The sequence below is a fragment of the Trematomus bernacchii genome, unplaced genomic scaffold (genome assembly GCF_902827165.1).
Source record: "Trematomus bernacchii unplaced genomic scaffold, fTreBer1.1, whole genome shotgun sequence".
Classification (NCBI taxonomy): domain Eukaryota; kingdom Metazoa; phylum Chordata; class Actinopteri; order Perciformes; family Nototheniidae; genus Trematomus; species Trematomus bernacchii.
The window spans coordinates 1-16,798 of NW_022987963.1; the positions used below are offsets into that span (position 1 = coordinate 1).

Consider the following 16,798-nt stretch of genomic DNA (forward strand, 5'->3'; position numbering starts at 1 on the left):
TTGAGAGAGAGAGAGAGAGAGAGAGAGGGAAGAGAGAGAGAGAGAGAGAGAGAGGAGAGAGAGAGGAGAGAGCGAGAGAGAGAGAGGAGAGAGAGAGAGAGAGAGAGAGAGAGAGAGCTGCCCCAGCAGCAACAATAAAAACAGTCTCTGTGAAAACCTCCTCACAGCCTGAAGACACCGCTTTGAAGACATTACAAAGAGCTTTCAGTCTGTGACAGTCCAGGTAGCAGAGAGGGATTGTCTCTTTGTCAGAGAGAGAGAGAGACTAACAAAGAGACAGAGGACATGATGTCATAAACAATGTCACTGATGGGCTTACCTGAGCAGGTGAGAGTCAGGATGATGGGAGAGGAACGTGATACTGCTGCACACTCCCTCAGAGCAGATCCAGACTCAACACAGTCAGAGCTCATCCACCATGTAGATCTCAATGAGGACACCTCTCTCTGTCCCACAGAAACAGCAGAGCCACAGTCGAGCTCTCTGCAGGCGACTCCTGCTGCCTTCAGGGTCCAGAGAGAGTAATAGTCCCCCACTGGTCTCCATTCTCCCAGATGTTCCACCTCCAGGTCTCCTGCACAGCGACTCTCTCCTCCCTCCAGCTTAACACCACCAGGCTCTGAAGAGAAACAAGAGAGAGATCAGAGAGAGAATAAAGTGAGTTTGATGAGAACAGAATGAACCAATCACAGCTCCTCTCTACCTGAGCAGGTGAGGCTAACAGCTGTGCCAGGTGAGCAGGTGTTTCTCTCTGAGGCTGAGCTACAGTCCAGGAGAGCAGACTCATGGCCTCCACACTGGAACTCTTTGGTCCACATTGGAGCCTCCCCTTCTCCATAGAGCGCCCCCTGGAGGACTGAAGGAGCCCCACAGCCCAGCTGCCGGCAGACCACCTGAGCATCCTGCTGGTCAAAGTCAGCCTCACACACTGAGGACCAGGACGGGTTAGACTGGTCAGAGTTCACCTCCAGTCTGCCTGAGCACAGACCAGTCCCCCCCAGCAGCCTGACAGAGTCTGCAGAGGACAGAAGATCAAACAGAGGTCAAAGACACACGATAATGTTTTTCATTTCATTTCAAACCTTTATTTAACAAGATTGGTCCCTTGAGATCATAGATCTCTTTTTCAAGGGAGATCTGCAGCAAATAGGTTCCACATGAAACATAAAACAAACATAAAACAATAAAGGACATCATACATTATATTTACAGGCTACATTTACATAGTTATCGACATTTACAAGTACCCATGGTATCAAAAAGTATTTCACTTAGCCTAGCTTTAAATTGCTCAGTTTCAATTCTTGCTGAAGATTGTTCCAAGCAAGTGGAGCTGCGCACATAAAAGCTGTCTTCCCTAAGACAGTCCTTGCTCTTGGCACATCTAACAAGACTACATCATGCGATCTCAGACAATAGCTGCTTGCAACTCTCTGTGTTATCAGAGAGCAGATACAATATGGGAGTTTACCCAACATGGCTTTATAAATAAACGTGTACCAATGACTGAGCCTCCGTACAGTAAGTGATGGCAAACCTGCCTTGGTATACAGTGTACAGTGTATCTCTAAAAGAGATGAAACAATATTTCAGAGATTCAAACTGGACTCAGTTCCAACATGAGTTGATGATGAACAACAGAACACATGTTTATAAGAACACAGACTGCAGGTACCCTCACATCTACATCTGATACCCTCTAGCAAGTGGTCTCCATTAGTGAACCCTTTCTCTGTGTCTTCAACAGATCCTCTGCTCCTTCTGCTCAGGGACTCAAAATAATGTTTTAAAAAAAGCTTTTATTATTTCTCACCTATCTAATAGAATCTGATCCTAGAACAAAAATCCCATTAGAAAATGAATTCTAAAATGTGAAAGCCAAAGGAGCCGGACTCTGCTCTGAAGGAGCTTCTCTGGGTGAAGGACGCCTCGAGGAGCCCCTGCTGAGCTGATCAAAGCTGTGTCCAGGAGGTCTTGGTGCTGTTATGGTGGAACCCAAAGAACCTGCTGCTGGAAACCAGAGGCTCAGAGAGAGGTGGAGCTGAAGCAGGAGTCCTTTCAGACTGGTTGTTCCAGGGGACTCCTGAGGCAGCAGACATACATGTCTCCATCCACACAAATATGTTTCAATGCAAACTCAAATACTTAGCGTTTTGTAAAAATGCAAAAAAAGTTTCACAAATATATTTCTGATCCACACACAAATAGTTATTGTTTTAAATAAATGCAATATAAATCCACAAATACATGACTTTAAAAGTGTTAAATGTTGTGCATCAATAACAGATTTGATGTTGTTACATTTCTATAAAAAATGCTTTTGTGAGTGGATTTCTGAGACACCCTGACGCCACTAGATTCACAAATGAATGTATTCAAGATGGGAGTTTCTGTAGCCAATCAGATGTCTGCATCATTTAAGCCAATCACATGAGTGCATCCCTTTCAAGCGAAATGACTGCCCTGCCCACTTCCCGGTAAAACTAAGGCATCAGAACGAAGCGGAAAACAATGTTAATATCACTTCTACTCTAGCTTGGAAGAACACGATATGAGGTCCATCCTAAGTCTCTGAACTTGAGTCCATGCTTCCCTCACTTGCATCCTTTCCTCCACAAGAAGAGGGAGGGAGTAAGGAAATGTGTTTTCAGAGCAATGAGACGTCCTTTCCTCAGAGTGTGAAGTTAAAGGACTTCCGTTTGTGATTCCTGATCGCTGCTGGATCGGCTGTCAGTGGCTTTAACAGCTGCACACTTCTGACAGAGTTTGTGTTTGCAGACATGTTCGCTGTTCTATTCCTAATAAGAGGCTCCCAGTTATCACTGCCGGAGCAGCAGCAGTGTGTTACCTGTCTCACCTCACACCTGCACAGTGGGGGTTCTAGAACATTTTACATGGGGAGGCAAAGAGGTCAAGAGGTCAGGGTGGCATGGGAGGGGCCGACAGTACGTGGTATGTCATACTGTATATAAAACCTATTTATTGTTAAATCATGGCCGAACACAAGTGTTCTTAATGCACAAGAGAAACAAGGTGTTCAGACTAACAAACTAACATATAGTATAAAACAGCAGAAAGTACTCATGATACCCTAGAACTCTGTTTACTGTAAGTACAGTCAAAGTACTTAGTTATAATGAAGTACACACATGACATCACCCATCTCTTCAGAGAGCTAGAGGTGACCTGTGCAGCAACACATTTCAATATGTGTCAATACTAAGAGCTGCTAGATTGAGCTGCTGTGATGGAAGATGTGAGGAGAAGAAGAACATACCATGTGGTCCAGCTGGAGTCTCCTCTGCCTCCTGATCCCTGCCTCTGGCCCTCTTTCTGACACTTCATCTGTATTCCTCACATACATGTCTTCTTCTTCACTAATGTCTTCATCTTCTCCTCTTCCTCCTGCTCTGACCCTCCTGGTCTCTTCATCTCCTCCTCTTCCTCCTGCTCTGACCCTCCTGCTCTCTTCATCTCCTCCTCTTCCTCCTGCTCTGACCCTCCTGCTCTCTTCATCTCCTCCTCTTCCTCCTGCTCTGACCCTCCTGCTCTCTTCATCTCCTCCTCTTCCTCCTGCTCTGACCCTCCTGCTCTCTTCATCTCCTCCTCTTCCTCCTGCTCTGACCCTCCTGGTCTCTTCATCTCCTCCTCTTCCTCCTGCTCTGACCCTCCTGCTCTCTTCATCTCCTCCTCTTCCTCCTGCTCTGACCCTCCTGGTCTCTTCATCTCCTCCTCTTCCTCCTGCTCTGACCCTCCTGGTCTCTTCATCTCCTCCTCTTCCTCCTGCTCTGACCCTCCTGCTCTCTTCATCTCCTCCTCTTCCTCCTGCTCTGACCCTCCTGCTCTCTTCATCTCCTCCTCTTCCTCCTGCTCTGACCCTCCTGGTCTCTTCATCTCCTCCTCTTCCTCCTGCTCTGACCCTCCTGGTCTCTTCATCTCCTCCTCTTCCTCCTGCTCTGACCCTCCTGCTCTCTTCATCTCCTCCTCTTCCTCCTGCTCTGACCCTCCTGCTCTCTTCATCTCCTCCTCTCTGGTACAGATGCTTGTGTAACTTCACACGTTAGGGCCATGTAGCTGATAAGTAGCATATCATAAATAGAACATCAGAAAGTATTGATCAAGCGCACACAGGCAGCTGTGTTCAGACCCAGTTTGACGGTAAAGGATGTATCCTGGTTTCATTGATCTGGCCTCATGGCTGTGAGCAGTGGCACAGCAAGACCCTCTGGGGGCCCCAGAAGAGACATGCCCCCAACCCATCCAGCATTCAGCTAACGCTCTCATAACACCAGCTGCTCCTCAAAGTACCGTGCACTGATGCATATTCACAGAGAAACATTCATTTAGCTGTCAGTGGAAATTGTAAACACTGTGTCCTAAATAAAGGAGGTTAAATATAAAGTCTCTCTCATATTAAATATTACGTATGTTCTGATTTTAAACCTTGTGTATGTATTGATTACACCTGATTACCCGTAATAAACAAACAAAGCTTCTGCCACATGAATATCAGACGGATTTTCATACAGATTGTGATGGATACTAAATGAGATGTCACTCTGCTACCAGATGAATGTTCAGTGACGTTTAAATCATGTCTGGATTTGTTCTAGACACTTTTTAATCTCGGTTAACCCCCCCATGAACTGTGGTTGCTTAAAACGACTGTCTTAGATGATGTCACTGATGATGTCACTGATGATGTCACAGATAAGTTTACCTGAGCAGGTGAGAGTCAGGAAGTAGGGAGAGGAATCTGATGCTGCACACTCCCTCAGAGGAGATCCAGACTGAACACAGTTAGAGCTGATCCCCCACACAGGTCTCTCTGAGGACTCCTCATATCTCTCTCCCATAGAAACAGCAGAGCCACAGTTGAGCTCTCTGCAGACGACTCCTGCTGCCTTCAGGGTCCAGAGAGAGCCCTGCACTGGTCTCCATTCTCCCAGATGTTCCAGCTCCAGGTCTCCTGCACAGCGACTCTCTCCTCCCACCAGCTTAACACCACCAGGCTCTGAAGAGAAACAAGAGAGTGATCAGAGAGAGAATAAAGTGAGTTTGATGAGAACAGAATGAACCAATCACAGCTCCTCTCTACCTGAGCAGGTGAGGCTAACAGCTGTGCCAGGTGAGCAGGTGTTTCTCTCTGAGGCTGAGCTACAGTCCAGGAGAGCAGACTCATGGCCTCCACACTGGAACTCTTTGGTCCACATTGGAGCCTCCCCTTCTCCATAGAGCGCCCCCTGGAGGACTGAAGGAGCCCCACAGCCCAGCTGCCGGCAGACCACCTGAGCATCCTGCTGGTCAAAGTCAGCCTCACACACTGAGGACCAGGACGGGTTAGCCTGGTCAGAGTTCACCTCCAGTCTGCCTGAGCACAGACCAGTCCCCCCCAGCAGCCTGACAGAGTCTGCAGAGGACAGAAGATCAAACAGAGGTCAAAGACACACCATTTTTTTTTTTATGTCAATTTATTGAACATGTCAGAAACAAAACATACATCAATACTAATAATAATATATATTGCTTCTTCCTTTTCTTCCTTCTCACTCATAATAATAATAATTATACCAAAGTACAATAAAATAAATAATAATGATAATGCAAAAAAAAAAAAAGAAATAAAAAGAAACAACAACAATAAATCTTAAATTAGTCTCTGTCGTGTTCAACAGGGGCAAGAAGAAGCTTAAAAAACTTTTCTGGTCCTACCCCTTCTAGCATACATTTTCCTTGCAGTATAAATGAAGTAATTAGGTCATCGTCATCATTTTTCTTTTTTTTTTTTTTTACAAAAACAATCAGGAAGTAATTACTTTTATAATTACAGGAAATGACAAAAGGAATTTGTACAGGTACTGTTCATAACCACTAATGGTTTGGCTCTTGAATAATACTTTCATTTTATATAAAGTTGTACAATTTTTCAGTGCATCACTACATTTATTCCACAGACTAACACCTTTTGATGAGATGCAATGAAGTTTGGCATTTGTACGTACGGGTGGTTTTTTGAAAATGCAGTTTCCTCTCAACATGTGCATGCCTTCTCTCCGTGTAAAAAGTCCCTGGACACCATGAGGCAAATGATGATTTGCGGCCTTGTACATAATTTGAATGGTTTTATAGTCAACCAGGTCTTGTAGTTTTAGTGTTTTTAGTTTGATAAATAATTTATTTGTTGGTTCTCTGTACGAAGTTTTGTGTATAACTCGTATTGCTCTTTTTTGCAGGATGAAGATAGGATGTGTATTTGTTTTGTATGTGTTCCCCCAAACCTCCACACAATACATCATGTATGGAAGTATGAAGGAGCAGTACAGCATAAACAAGGAAGCTTGATTAACTAGGTATTTGGCTTTATTTAGAATTGCTATTGATTTGGATATTTTGGCTTTGATATAGCTTATATGTGGTTTCCAACTTAATTTATTGTCTATGATTATTCCAAGGAATTTTATTTCCGTTACTCTTTCTAGTTGGACGCCATTTATAGTGAGTTTCTTCTCTGTATTGGTCGACCGATTCCCAAATATTATGAGTTTGGTTTTGCTTGCGTTCAATGTTAATTTATTTTGGTCAAACCAGATCTTCATCCTGCTCAGTTCCTTTTCCATTGTGACCAATAGCTGTTCTAGATTGTCCCCACAGCAGAGTAGACTTGTGTCATCTGCAAAAAGAATGGTTTTAACAGTTTTTGATACTTCACATATGTTGTTAATATACAGAATAAATAATAATGGCCCCAAGACAGAGCCTTGAGGCACCCCGCATGTAACCTATAGTAGTTGTGATGTATGACTTTGTATTTCAACGTACTGATTCCTGTTATGTAGGTAGCTGGATAGCCATGATAGTGCAACACCTCTAATTCCATATCTCTGTAGTTTTTTTAATAATAGTTCATGGTCAACCGTGTCAAATGCTTTTTTAAGGTCCAGAAATATCCCTATTGCATATTCTTTCTTTTCTATTGCCTTAGTAATGTGTTCCATAAATTCTATAACTGCAAATGATGTGGTTCTGTTTGCTCTGAAACCATATTGTTGTTCATAGAGTATGTTATGTTTGGTGAAGAAGTGATTTAGTCTTACATAGTAGATTTTTTCCAGTATTTTAGAAAACTGTGGGAGCAATGAAATTGGTCTATAGTTTGACAGTACATGTTTATCTCCAGATTTATGTATCGGTATGACTTTAGCAGTTTTCATTTTATTTGGAAATACACCGGTTTGTATTGACTGATTACAGATGTGAGTTAGTGGTTTGGCTATACATTCAATAATGTTTTTAACTGTATACATGTCAATATCATGACAGTCTGTAGACCTTTTACTCTTTAGTTTTTTAACTGTGTCAATAATTTCATTTTCATCAGTCCCTCTTAAGAATATAGTTTCCTTCACATTTATATCTTTACTTTCTACACCTTCACTACTACCAGTATTTGGAATTTCCCCAGCTAGACAAGGACCAACATTAACAAAATACTCATTAAACTGTTCAGCAACTAAGGTCATGTCATAAATGACTGTATTGTCTTTTGACAGAAAACTGTTTGGGTGCTGTGCTTTTCCATTTCCTTTTTTAATAATGGTATTTAATACATTCCATGTGTTTTTAATATTATTTTTGTTATCTTCCAATAATTTGTTGTAATGATCCATTTTGCTACATCGTATTATCTTTGTTAATTTGTTTTTGTATGTCTTGTATTTTTGTTCAGCCTCTACTGTTCTATTCTTTAACAAGTCTTTATATAATTCATTTTTCTTTTTACAAGCATTTTCTATTCCCTTAGTGATCCATGGTTTTTCAGCATATTTTTGTTTCACAATTTTCTTTACACGAGGACAATGTTTTTCATACAGCCCTGATAGAATATCTAGAAATGATTCATAAGCTTCATTTACATCTGGTACATACACTTTGTTCCAGTCTTGTTTACGCAATTCTTCTTTAAAAGAATTAACAGACTCTGGTGTTTTGTGTCTTGTAATTACGACTGTTCTGGTGTCTTTTTTGATCCTAGTGTAAGCATTGGGTTGAGAGGTCATGTGTTGTGAGCATGCGCAGTCGGGGCTAGAGTGGTGTGTGACATGTGTGTGACTCGACGTTAATAAACGGAGGCATCTGTGACGCTCCAAAAAGTACTAAGTTCCTGAGTTCTTGTTACACAGAAGTATTCTTGAAGCCTTAACACCTCGGACGTTACATTGGTGGCAGCGGTATCGGAGTGTGTTTTATCTGCTCTTGGATTTTTCTTTTCTGTGGACAATTACTGGACTTTCTGGTCGGCTCTGCTGGCTAGCTGTGCTAACGGTTCTAGCGTCGAAGCGTCATGTTCGGAGGAATGAAGGGAGACGGCGATATGGAAGACGATTATAACGGATGTACTGCTGCTTGGACTGGTTCTGTGAGTAGTGATATTAGAGTGGAGCTGCCGCCGATGTTTAGGGGCGACGGCCAGAGGCAGTTCGCTACGTGGATAAGACAGTTTGAAGCCGCTGTTCGTGCTCAGACGAGGGGTGCGAGGGGCACGAGCTACGCAGCTACCTTGCTGAACATTCTACCTACCAGACTGGACAGTGCAGCTTTCCTACTGTGGGACAGTTTACCGGCAGATGTGCAGGGTGATTACGAACGTGTGAAGGAGAAGCTGGCGGCAGCTTTTGGCCAGAGACAGTTCCTGCTTTATTTCCAGACGTGTGTATCTGCACGGCCCGCCAGGCGAACGAGTGTTTGGAGGTGTATGCGGCGGACATTTCCAGACTCGTGGCTGAGGCGTTTCCCGATTATGACCGCGCTGCAGTAAATGGTGAGAAATTCAGACGTTTTTTTGGCTGGCCTTGATCCTGCACTTCAAGCAAAATGCCATGAACAGGGGGCGACTGATATGGAGGAGGCGTTGATAATTGCTGGGCGTTGTGAGCGGGCCAGGCAGGCAATGAGGTCGAACACGCCTGGTTTGCCCTACTGTCCTCCGCATCCTGCTGTTGTTGCAGCCCTAAATTCACCGTCGGCTGGTGTTTTCGACTGTAAGGCTAATACCACGGATAAGCTCATAAATGTGGTTGAACGCCTCACCTTGAAGGTGGACAACTTACAGACTGAGGTAAAAGGCTTGAGAGCGCATAACCGTGGAGCTGAGAATGGCAGAGGGAGCTCCGCCTTGACCTGGGATCGTCAGCAGGACCAAGTGGAGCAGAGGGTGCACCGGCGTGCCTGCCACTGTGACTGTGGCGGGTTTGGTTGCAGATCTACCACCGGTGATTCCCACAGGGACGACCGCAGCAGGGGCCGTTCTCCTCAGCGCAGACCGCAGGATGGTTTTGGTGCCAGGGAATGGTCTCCACGTGAGCGGGGAACCCGAGACACCTCTGCGGACTTCTCACCGCGACGACCGGGCAGCGATGTCCCGCAAGGACCACACAGCCCTGGGGAACGTCAGCCAGGGCATGGAGTGAGGTTTTTGTCTCCCTCTCGGCGGTCACCATCTCCATCCTCACACGGACGGCTGCAGGGAAACTTCCAGTGACTGGCGTCGAGACCCAGATGCCGGTTTCACCACTACAGGGTCAAATGGACTATTCTGCTGGGAAAGCGCCTGCTCGTGCATTGGACTCTTGTTCTGTGGGTGAGTCTAAGCCCACAGCCTATGTTAGAGGACTTGTTGAGGGTGTTGATGTTACTGTTTTGATTGACTCTGGGTCCAATGTTTCACTTATTTCTGAGGACTTCAGAATGTCCACGTCTGCCTTACGTAAACGTGTGCTAAATACCCAGTACACTTTTTCACGCACAGTAAATGGTCAATTGTTGGACACTCTGGGTACTGTGACTCTTCCCATACAGTTGGGGGGCAAACATTGGGAGCAGGCTGTGCATGTAGTGCGAGGGGCAACACAAGCTATTCTGCTGGGGTTTGATTTCATGTTGCAGGCTCGAGCTGTTATGGATGTTGGTCGTGGTCTGCTTCACCTGGGGGATGTTGATATTCCTCTCATGCATGCCACAGATTTCATACCAGAATGTTGTTACATCTCTATGTCTGTTGATGCTATTATTCCCCCTTTCAGTGAAATGATTGTCCCAGTTAATGTGAATATTCCCCGTACTGCTGGTCTGCCCATTGACTCTTTCTTAGGCTACCTGGAGCCTGAGGTGCGTGATAACGTGGGACTTGTGATTGCACGTACAGTTGCACCGGTGAAGAATGGATGCACTGTGGCAAGGCTGCTCAACCCGACAGAGGAGTTAAAGCTGCACACCGGTTCCCATTTAGGTGTGTTGCACCATGTTAAGGACTGTGATCTACTCACCCCCGCTGAGGTTTTCCCCTCTCAGCAGGGGGCTACCCCTCTGCCGGATGTGGCTGGTTTCCCGTTGTCTGCTGAACAGAGACTGCAGCTGCAGGCCTTGATGGGGAAACACCAAGGGGTGTTCGGCTCTGGGAAGGGCAGAACAGGAAACACCGGTCTGATCAAACACCGCATACAGACAGGTGATCATTCCCCGGTCAAGCGTCGGGCCTACCGTACTTCGCCAGAAAAACGGAAGGAGATAGGCAGACAGGTTCAGCGCCTGTTGGAGGATGACATAATTGAAGAGAGTTGTAGCCCGTGGTCCGCCCCAGTGGTCCTCGTCAGGAAAAAGAACAACACATGGCGATTCTGCGTGGATTACAGGGGACTCAACTCTGTGACAATAAAGGATTCTCATCCACTGCCACGGGTGGATGACACATTGGACGCATTGGCGGGGGCCTCCTGGTTCAGCACCTTGGACTTTTCTGACGGTTACTGGCAGGTGGAAATGGCTGAGGAGGACCGCGAAAAGACAGCATTCACCACTGGCCAGGGCCTATACCAGTTCAAATCCATGCCTATGGGTCTAACCAATGCACCCGCTACCTTCCAGAGGGTTATGGAGCTGGTGTTAAGGGGGCTGCCATGGCACATCTGCATGGTGTATCTTGACGATATACTAATTTACAGTAGTTCGTTTGAGGCCCACATGTCTGCTTTGGAGGAGGTCTTCATTCGGATTGGGGCAGCTGGGCTTAGATTGAACGCCAGGAAGTGCCATCTTGCCCGTGATCATGTGGTATTCCTTGGTCACGTCGTCTCCGCCGGGGGGCTTCGTCCTGACCCCCGTAACACAGATAAGGTGAAGACTTGGCCAGTTCCACGGTCCGCTACAGAGGTGCGTGCTTTTCTGGGTCTCTGCTCTTATTATAGGAGGTTTGTGAGGAGTTTTGCCCAGCGTGCTGCCCCCCTCAACCATCTGACAGGGAAGGATGTCCCTTTTCAGTGGACGGCGGATTGCCAGGGGGCATTTGAGTTTTTGCGGGATGGTCTTTGTGCCGAACCTATCATGTGTCACCCGGACTTCACCAAGAGTTTCGTGCTGGGTACAGATGCTTCGCAGATTGCTGTGGGGGCTGTGCTGTCACAAGAAGTGGATGGCCTGGAGAGAGTGGTGGCCTACGCTAGTCGCTCCCTCACAGCAGCTGAACGGCGTTGGTCCACCTACGACAGGGAGCTGTGGGCGATAGTGTGGGCAGTGCGTAATTTCAGGCATTACTTGGGTCTTCTCCCCTTCACAATTATCACAGATCATCAACCTTTGTTGGGTCTGCGACGACTTCAGGTTGACAATGACAGGACGGGGCGTCGTAGCCGTTGGGCTCTGGAGCTGGACCCATACGACTGGATGATTGTGCACAAGAGTGGGGCCAAACACACAAATGCAGATGCCCTTTCACGCAGGCCTGACACCACTGAAGCTTTGGAGAACTCAGGCAGTCTCGATGCCACATCCGCTCCCTTGAGTACAATTCTCCCTGGCGCTGGGGACAGTGGTCCTAGTGATGTGTGTGCTGTGGGCACTCCTGCCACGGCCCAAGCCCAGGGACCGATTTCAGGACCTCCTTCTCCTGACTCAGGGTCTTCAGTGGACCAGACCCTAATCTTCACTCTGTCACATGATGGCTCCGGTATTAGGGAGCTCCAGCAAAAGGATGCAGACATCGGACAAGTTTTGGCCTGGCTGGAGCATGGCCAACGGCCCCCTAGATGGAGGTTAAAAGATGCTAGTCGGGGTGTGAAGAGACTTTGGCATGAGTTTCCCCGGCTGACTTTTGTGGAGGGACTTTTATGTAGAGTTGTTTGGCTGTCTGAGGCAGGGCAGTCTACTCAGGTTGTTGTTCCTGCTGTCTTAGTTCCAGAGGTCCTGGGACACTTGCATGGTGCTCCACTGACTGCTCACCTGGCGTATGATCGCGTTTTGGCACGCGCAAGAAGTGTGTGCTATTGGGCCTCCATGCACAGTGACATTCGTTCGTGGTGTGACCAATGTTATGCCTGTCAGAGAAGGAAGTCCCCGGTGCCTAAACACCATGCCCCCATGAGAACTTCACATGCAGTTAGACCTTTCCAGCGGGTGGCGGCTGACATACTGGAGTTGCCGGTCACATCAAAAGGCAACCGGTATGTGTTGGTTGTTGAGGACTATTTCACAAAATTTGTAAATCTGTATGCCATCCCCGATCAAAAAGCCCCGACGGTCGCGGAGTGTCTCTTCCAGAACTACATCTTGGAGCATGGGGTAATGGAAACTCTGCACACTGATATGGGCAGACAGTTCGAATCAGATGTTGTGAGGCATTTGTGCGGCGTGTTAGGTGTGAAGAAGACGCACACCACGCCTTACAATCCGAAGTCTGATGGCATGGTAGAGAGGTTTAATAGGACACTTATCGATCAGTTGGCGAAATCTCTTCTATCATGTGAGGGGGAGTGGGACTCTTTTCTGTCACAGGTCGCATTTGCGTACAATACCAGTGTACATTCCAGCACAGGCTTCACGCCGTATTTTCTCACGCATGGCAGGGAGGCCAGGACTCCTGTGGATGTTTTACTGGGTCCAAAGCGGGATGATCTGGTGCAGGGTCCCCGGGAAGACTTTGCTGGTTCCCTTCTCAGACGCTTGGACACGGCGTTTGATCAGACAAGGGATAACAATTTTGCTGCAAGCAGCAAACAGAAGTCGTACTATGACGCCAGAGTGAGGCACGACCCGTATGAAGTCGGGGATTTGGTGTGGTTAAATGATCCCACTGAGAGCCGCCGTAAACTGGCTCCCCACTGGAAGGGGCCTTATCTGGTGCAGAGGCGAATGGATAGGGGTGATGAAGTGGGGGTCACGTACCAACTAAGTAGCCCGTTTGGGGATGAAGCCTCTCTCCAAACTGTCCATTACGACAGACTACGGCGATACAACCTGCCGGTAGCCTTTCCCTTGGAGGGACCATCAAGGTCTCTCTTACACCTTTCTCAGCCTCTTCCGTTGCAAGATGCAGTCTCCCCACAGAGCTCTGGACGCTTGAGGTTTTCCGATGGGGAAAGTGGCTGTGATCTTGGGCCGGGTTCTGGGGCTGGTGATTCCCCTGAGCTCGAACAAGCCGCACCGACGGTGTCCCGGGCTGGGAGGTTAGCGCGGCCTCCTGTCCGATTTTTGGACTTTGTTATGGGCTGAATGACTGGTGGTTACGTGCTTGTGTGATTATTTTCTCCTGTGTATTCTATGCTGCATAATTGGTTTTTTTCATGTTTCGAGTGTGCAGGACAGGGGAATAAGTTATGTCATACCTAGTTTGATGTTTTATTTGGGCTGTGGATGTGTTTTGTTTGTCATTGTTTTTATTCAAAGATTTTTTTTCGAATGTACGTCATGCCTGCATGTATTATTCTGCGGGGTAGTGTGTGGTTTGTTATGTTTTTGGGGTTTTTCGTGGTTGTATTGTTTTTTTATGTTTTGTTGTGTTTTCACCATGTGTGTGGAAATGGGGACATTTCTTTCAGTAAGGAGGGACGCATGTAAGCATTGGGTTGAGAGGTCATGTGTTGTGAGCATGCGCAGTCGGGGCTAGAGTGGTGTGTGACATGTGTGTGACTCGACGTTAATAAACGGAGGCATCTGTGACGCTCCAAAAAGTACTAAGTTCCTGAGTTCTTGTTACACAGAAGTATTCTTGAAGCCTTAACACCTCGGACGTTACACTAGTACAGTTCTGTATTGTTGCAAAGACTGGCAAGTGATCACTTGTGTCATTTATTAATATTCCACTTATTACTTTCCTATCCATAACATTTGTGAATATGTTGTCAATGAGTGTAGCACTGTGTGATGTTATTCTGGTCGGTCGTGTGATTGTAGGATATAAACTGTTGCTATACATAGAATTAATAAATTCTGTAGTTGCATTGTGTTCTTGTGGGTTCAGCAAATCAATATTAAAATCTCCACATACAAAAAGCATTTTCTTGCTGCTTGTGTAGTTATAAAGTTCAGCTAGCTTTTTCTCAAATGTGTCAACACATGATCCTGGTTTTCTATACACGCAGCTTATCAGAAGGTTTTTAGATTTTTTGATTTCAATTTCTACTGTTATGCATTCCATGATGTTGTCTAAAGCAAAAGACATATTACTGACAGATCTACTTTTATAACTTTTGTTAATATAAAGTGCAGTCCCCCCAGCTTTAGAATGAGTCCTAGTAGTAAAAAACATGTTGTATCCCTCGATTTCAACCATGTCAGCTTGCTCATCACTAAGCCAAGTCTCTGATATTGCTAGGGCTGTAACTTGTTTCTCCAGTTGCCTTAAACAGTGTTTGATCTTTGATACATTTGAAATTAGGCTTCTGCTATTGAAATGTAATATTGATATTGATCCATCCATCAATCCATTTATTTTGAGTTGATCTTCTGTATAGTATTCACATTGGTTATGGATGTTCTTGTAGAAATTATTTTCAGGGTCAATATCCTTTTCAATGTCTTGCGATTTATGTTCCGTGTATTTGAAACATTTCAAGTCCAGTTTTTTATATTCAGCAATTTTGTCCAAGCTTATCATGGGTGTTCTTAGTGTGTTCATTTCAGTGTGTAGCGATTGAGTTACCTTATGTTGATTTTGATGTTTCATTCATCAAACTGATCCAACTCGGTGATGTCCCTGATAATGAGCACTTTCGCCATCTCTGCTGTTGATCCGTTTAGTTTGATGAAAATTTTACAATTTGTCGACCATGTTGCTTGAATCTTGTTTTGTTTCTTCAGTATACGTGCTCTCCTTGCGATGTCCGCGTTCTTCTTCGTAAGGTGTTCGTTGATGTAAACATTGGTCCCCTTCAGTTTCCTTCCTTGTCTGAGGAGTGCATATTTCTTTTTCCTGTTGATGAACCGGATTATTATTGCTGGGGTGGCTGTTGAGTTCTTGCTCCGCAGGGCATGACAGGCCTCAATATCTCCGCTGTCAACAGATATGCCCTTGCTGTCCAAAAAGCAAAGCACCTGTTGCTCCAGCGACTCACGGTCCACCTCCGGAGCGTCGGCTCCACCTCTCCCGGCGGCGGAGTCCTCTGAGGCCGCTGCCACCCTGGCATAGCTCCGGGGTCTGGTCTTCAGACCGTTGATAATCAAATCGTTCATCCTGGTGTATTGTTCGAGGTCGTCCACTCGATTCTCCAGAAAAGTGATCTTTTTGTCCTTTTAAATGTTCTGCATTTTCAGAGATTGTATTTCTCCCATCAGCTCCATGATTTTATTTTGCTGGGCCGCGACTGTTTTAATTTCGGCTGACAAGAAGTCGAGAGAATTCTTGATCTCCTCCACCTCGTCAGAGTTTGGATTTTTCCTGAGTGCCATTTTTGCTCTTTAGTTATGTTTATTTATGTTATCTCTCACGTTCTCTCAGGTTTTTGTAGCAGCACTCGATTCCATGTGTGCACTCACTTCCGCCCCATCAAACATTTGCGGAGTGACAGGATCTCGTCACGATAGAAAGAAGGACCATCAAAGAGATGAAACAATATTTCAGAGATTCAAACTGGACTCAGTTCCAACATGAGTTGATGATGAACAACAGAACACATGTTTATAAGAGCACAGACTGCAGGTACCCTCACATCTACATCTGATACCCTCTAGCAAGTGGTCTCCATTAGTGAACCCTTTCCCTGTGTCTTCAACAAAACCTCCTCCTCTGCAGATCCTCTGCTCCTGCTCAGCTCCACCTCTGCTCTCACACAGACACTTTCAAAAGGTTTCATTCTTTACTCTTACATGTGTGTTTCACATGTGTTATCTGATTGGTGTTTGTAAACACGTTGTTCTTCAAACATGGCGTCATCATTGAATTCAAGCTGTTGTTTGTATATTGATCTCGTGTTTTCCATTAAATGGTGAATTGTATCATTCTAGAGGTGGAGGCTCCAAATAACCCGGTGGGTTTCATGACTCTTCATATCAGCCGTGCTCCAGGCTGCAAGGAGTGAAATGAAATGTAATACTGCTTGTTCATTTCTTTTGGTTCACATTACATTGATACATTTTAGAGACACAGAAAGCATAGAGAGGCAGAATCTGGAGTGAGACGGCCCCTGCTGTGAGGATGATGGTTCTGGCCTCTCCCCTCTCACTCTTTTGAAAACTCTGAACATGGATTCTTGTGACTCTGTAAATGAGTGCTATATTTTCCTCCTTCATCTGCGGGGTCTGTGGGACGTCCTACGTTGTGTTTGCGCCACGCTTCGACTATGTGAACTATGTAGGCCAATCACAACAGGCCATTTTACATTGGCCTGTTGTGATTGGATAGAACATCTCACACAACAGAAGCCTGAATACGTTAATAAATGTTGCTTCTAATTGTATTGATTTTTTAAAGGGAAACTTATTTTTGCTATTATTTAATTATTTAATTATTCATTTTGATAATCAAAAATAAAAA

The 16,798-nt window shown here is 45.6% G+C and overlaps 1 protein-coding gene across 1 annotated transcript; it reads right to left on the bottom strand.

Annotated features, from left to right (window-relative positions):
- Window positions 1–319: 319 nt before the first annotated feature.
- LOC117471012 (scavenger receptor cysteine-rich type 1 protein M130-like) lies at window positions 320–5,728 on the bottom strand (the record flags this gene model as incomplete). Its single annotated transcript, XM_034115790.1, has 5 exons — window positions 5,713–5,728; window positions 5,270–5,410; window positions 4,721–5,014; window positions 704–1,015; window positions 320–619 (listed from the first exon to the last, which is right to left on the bottom strand). Coding segments are annotated over exons 1-5 (1,063 nt in total), but the record flags the coding sequence as incomplete, so codon positions are not given.
- Window positions 5,729–16,798: the final 11,070 nt, after the last annotated feature.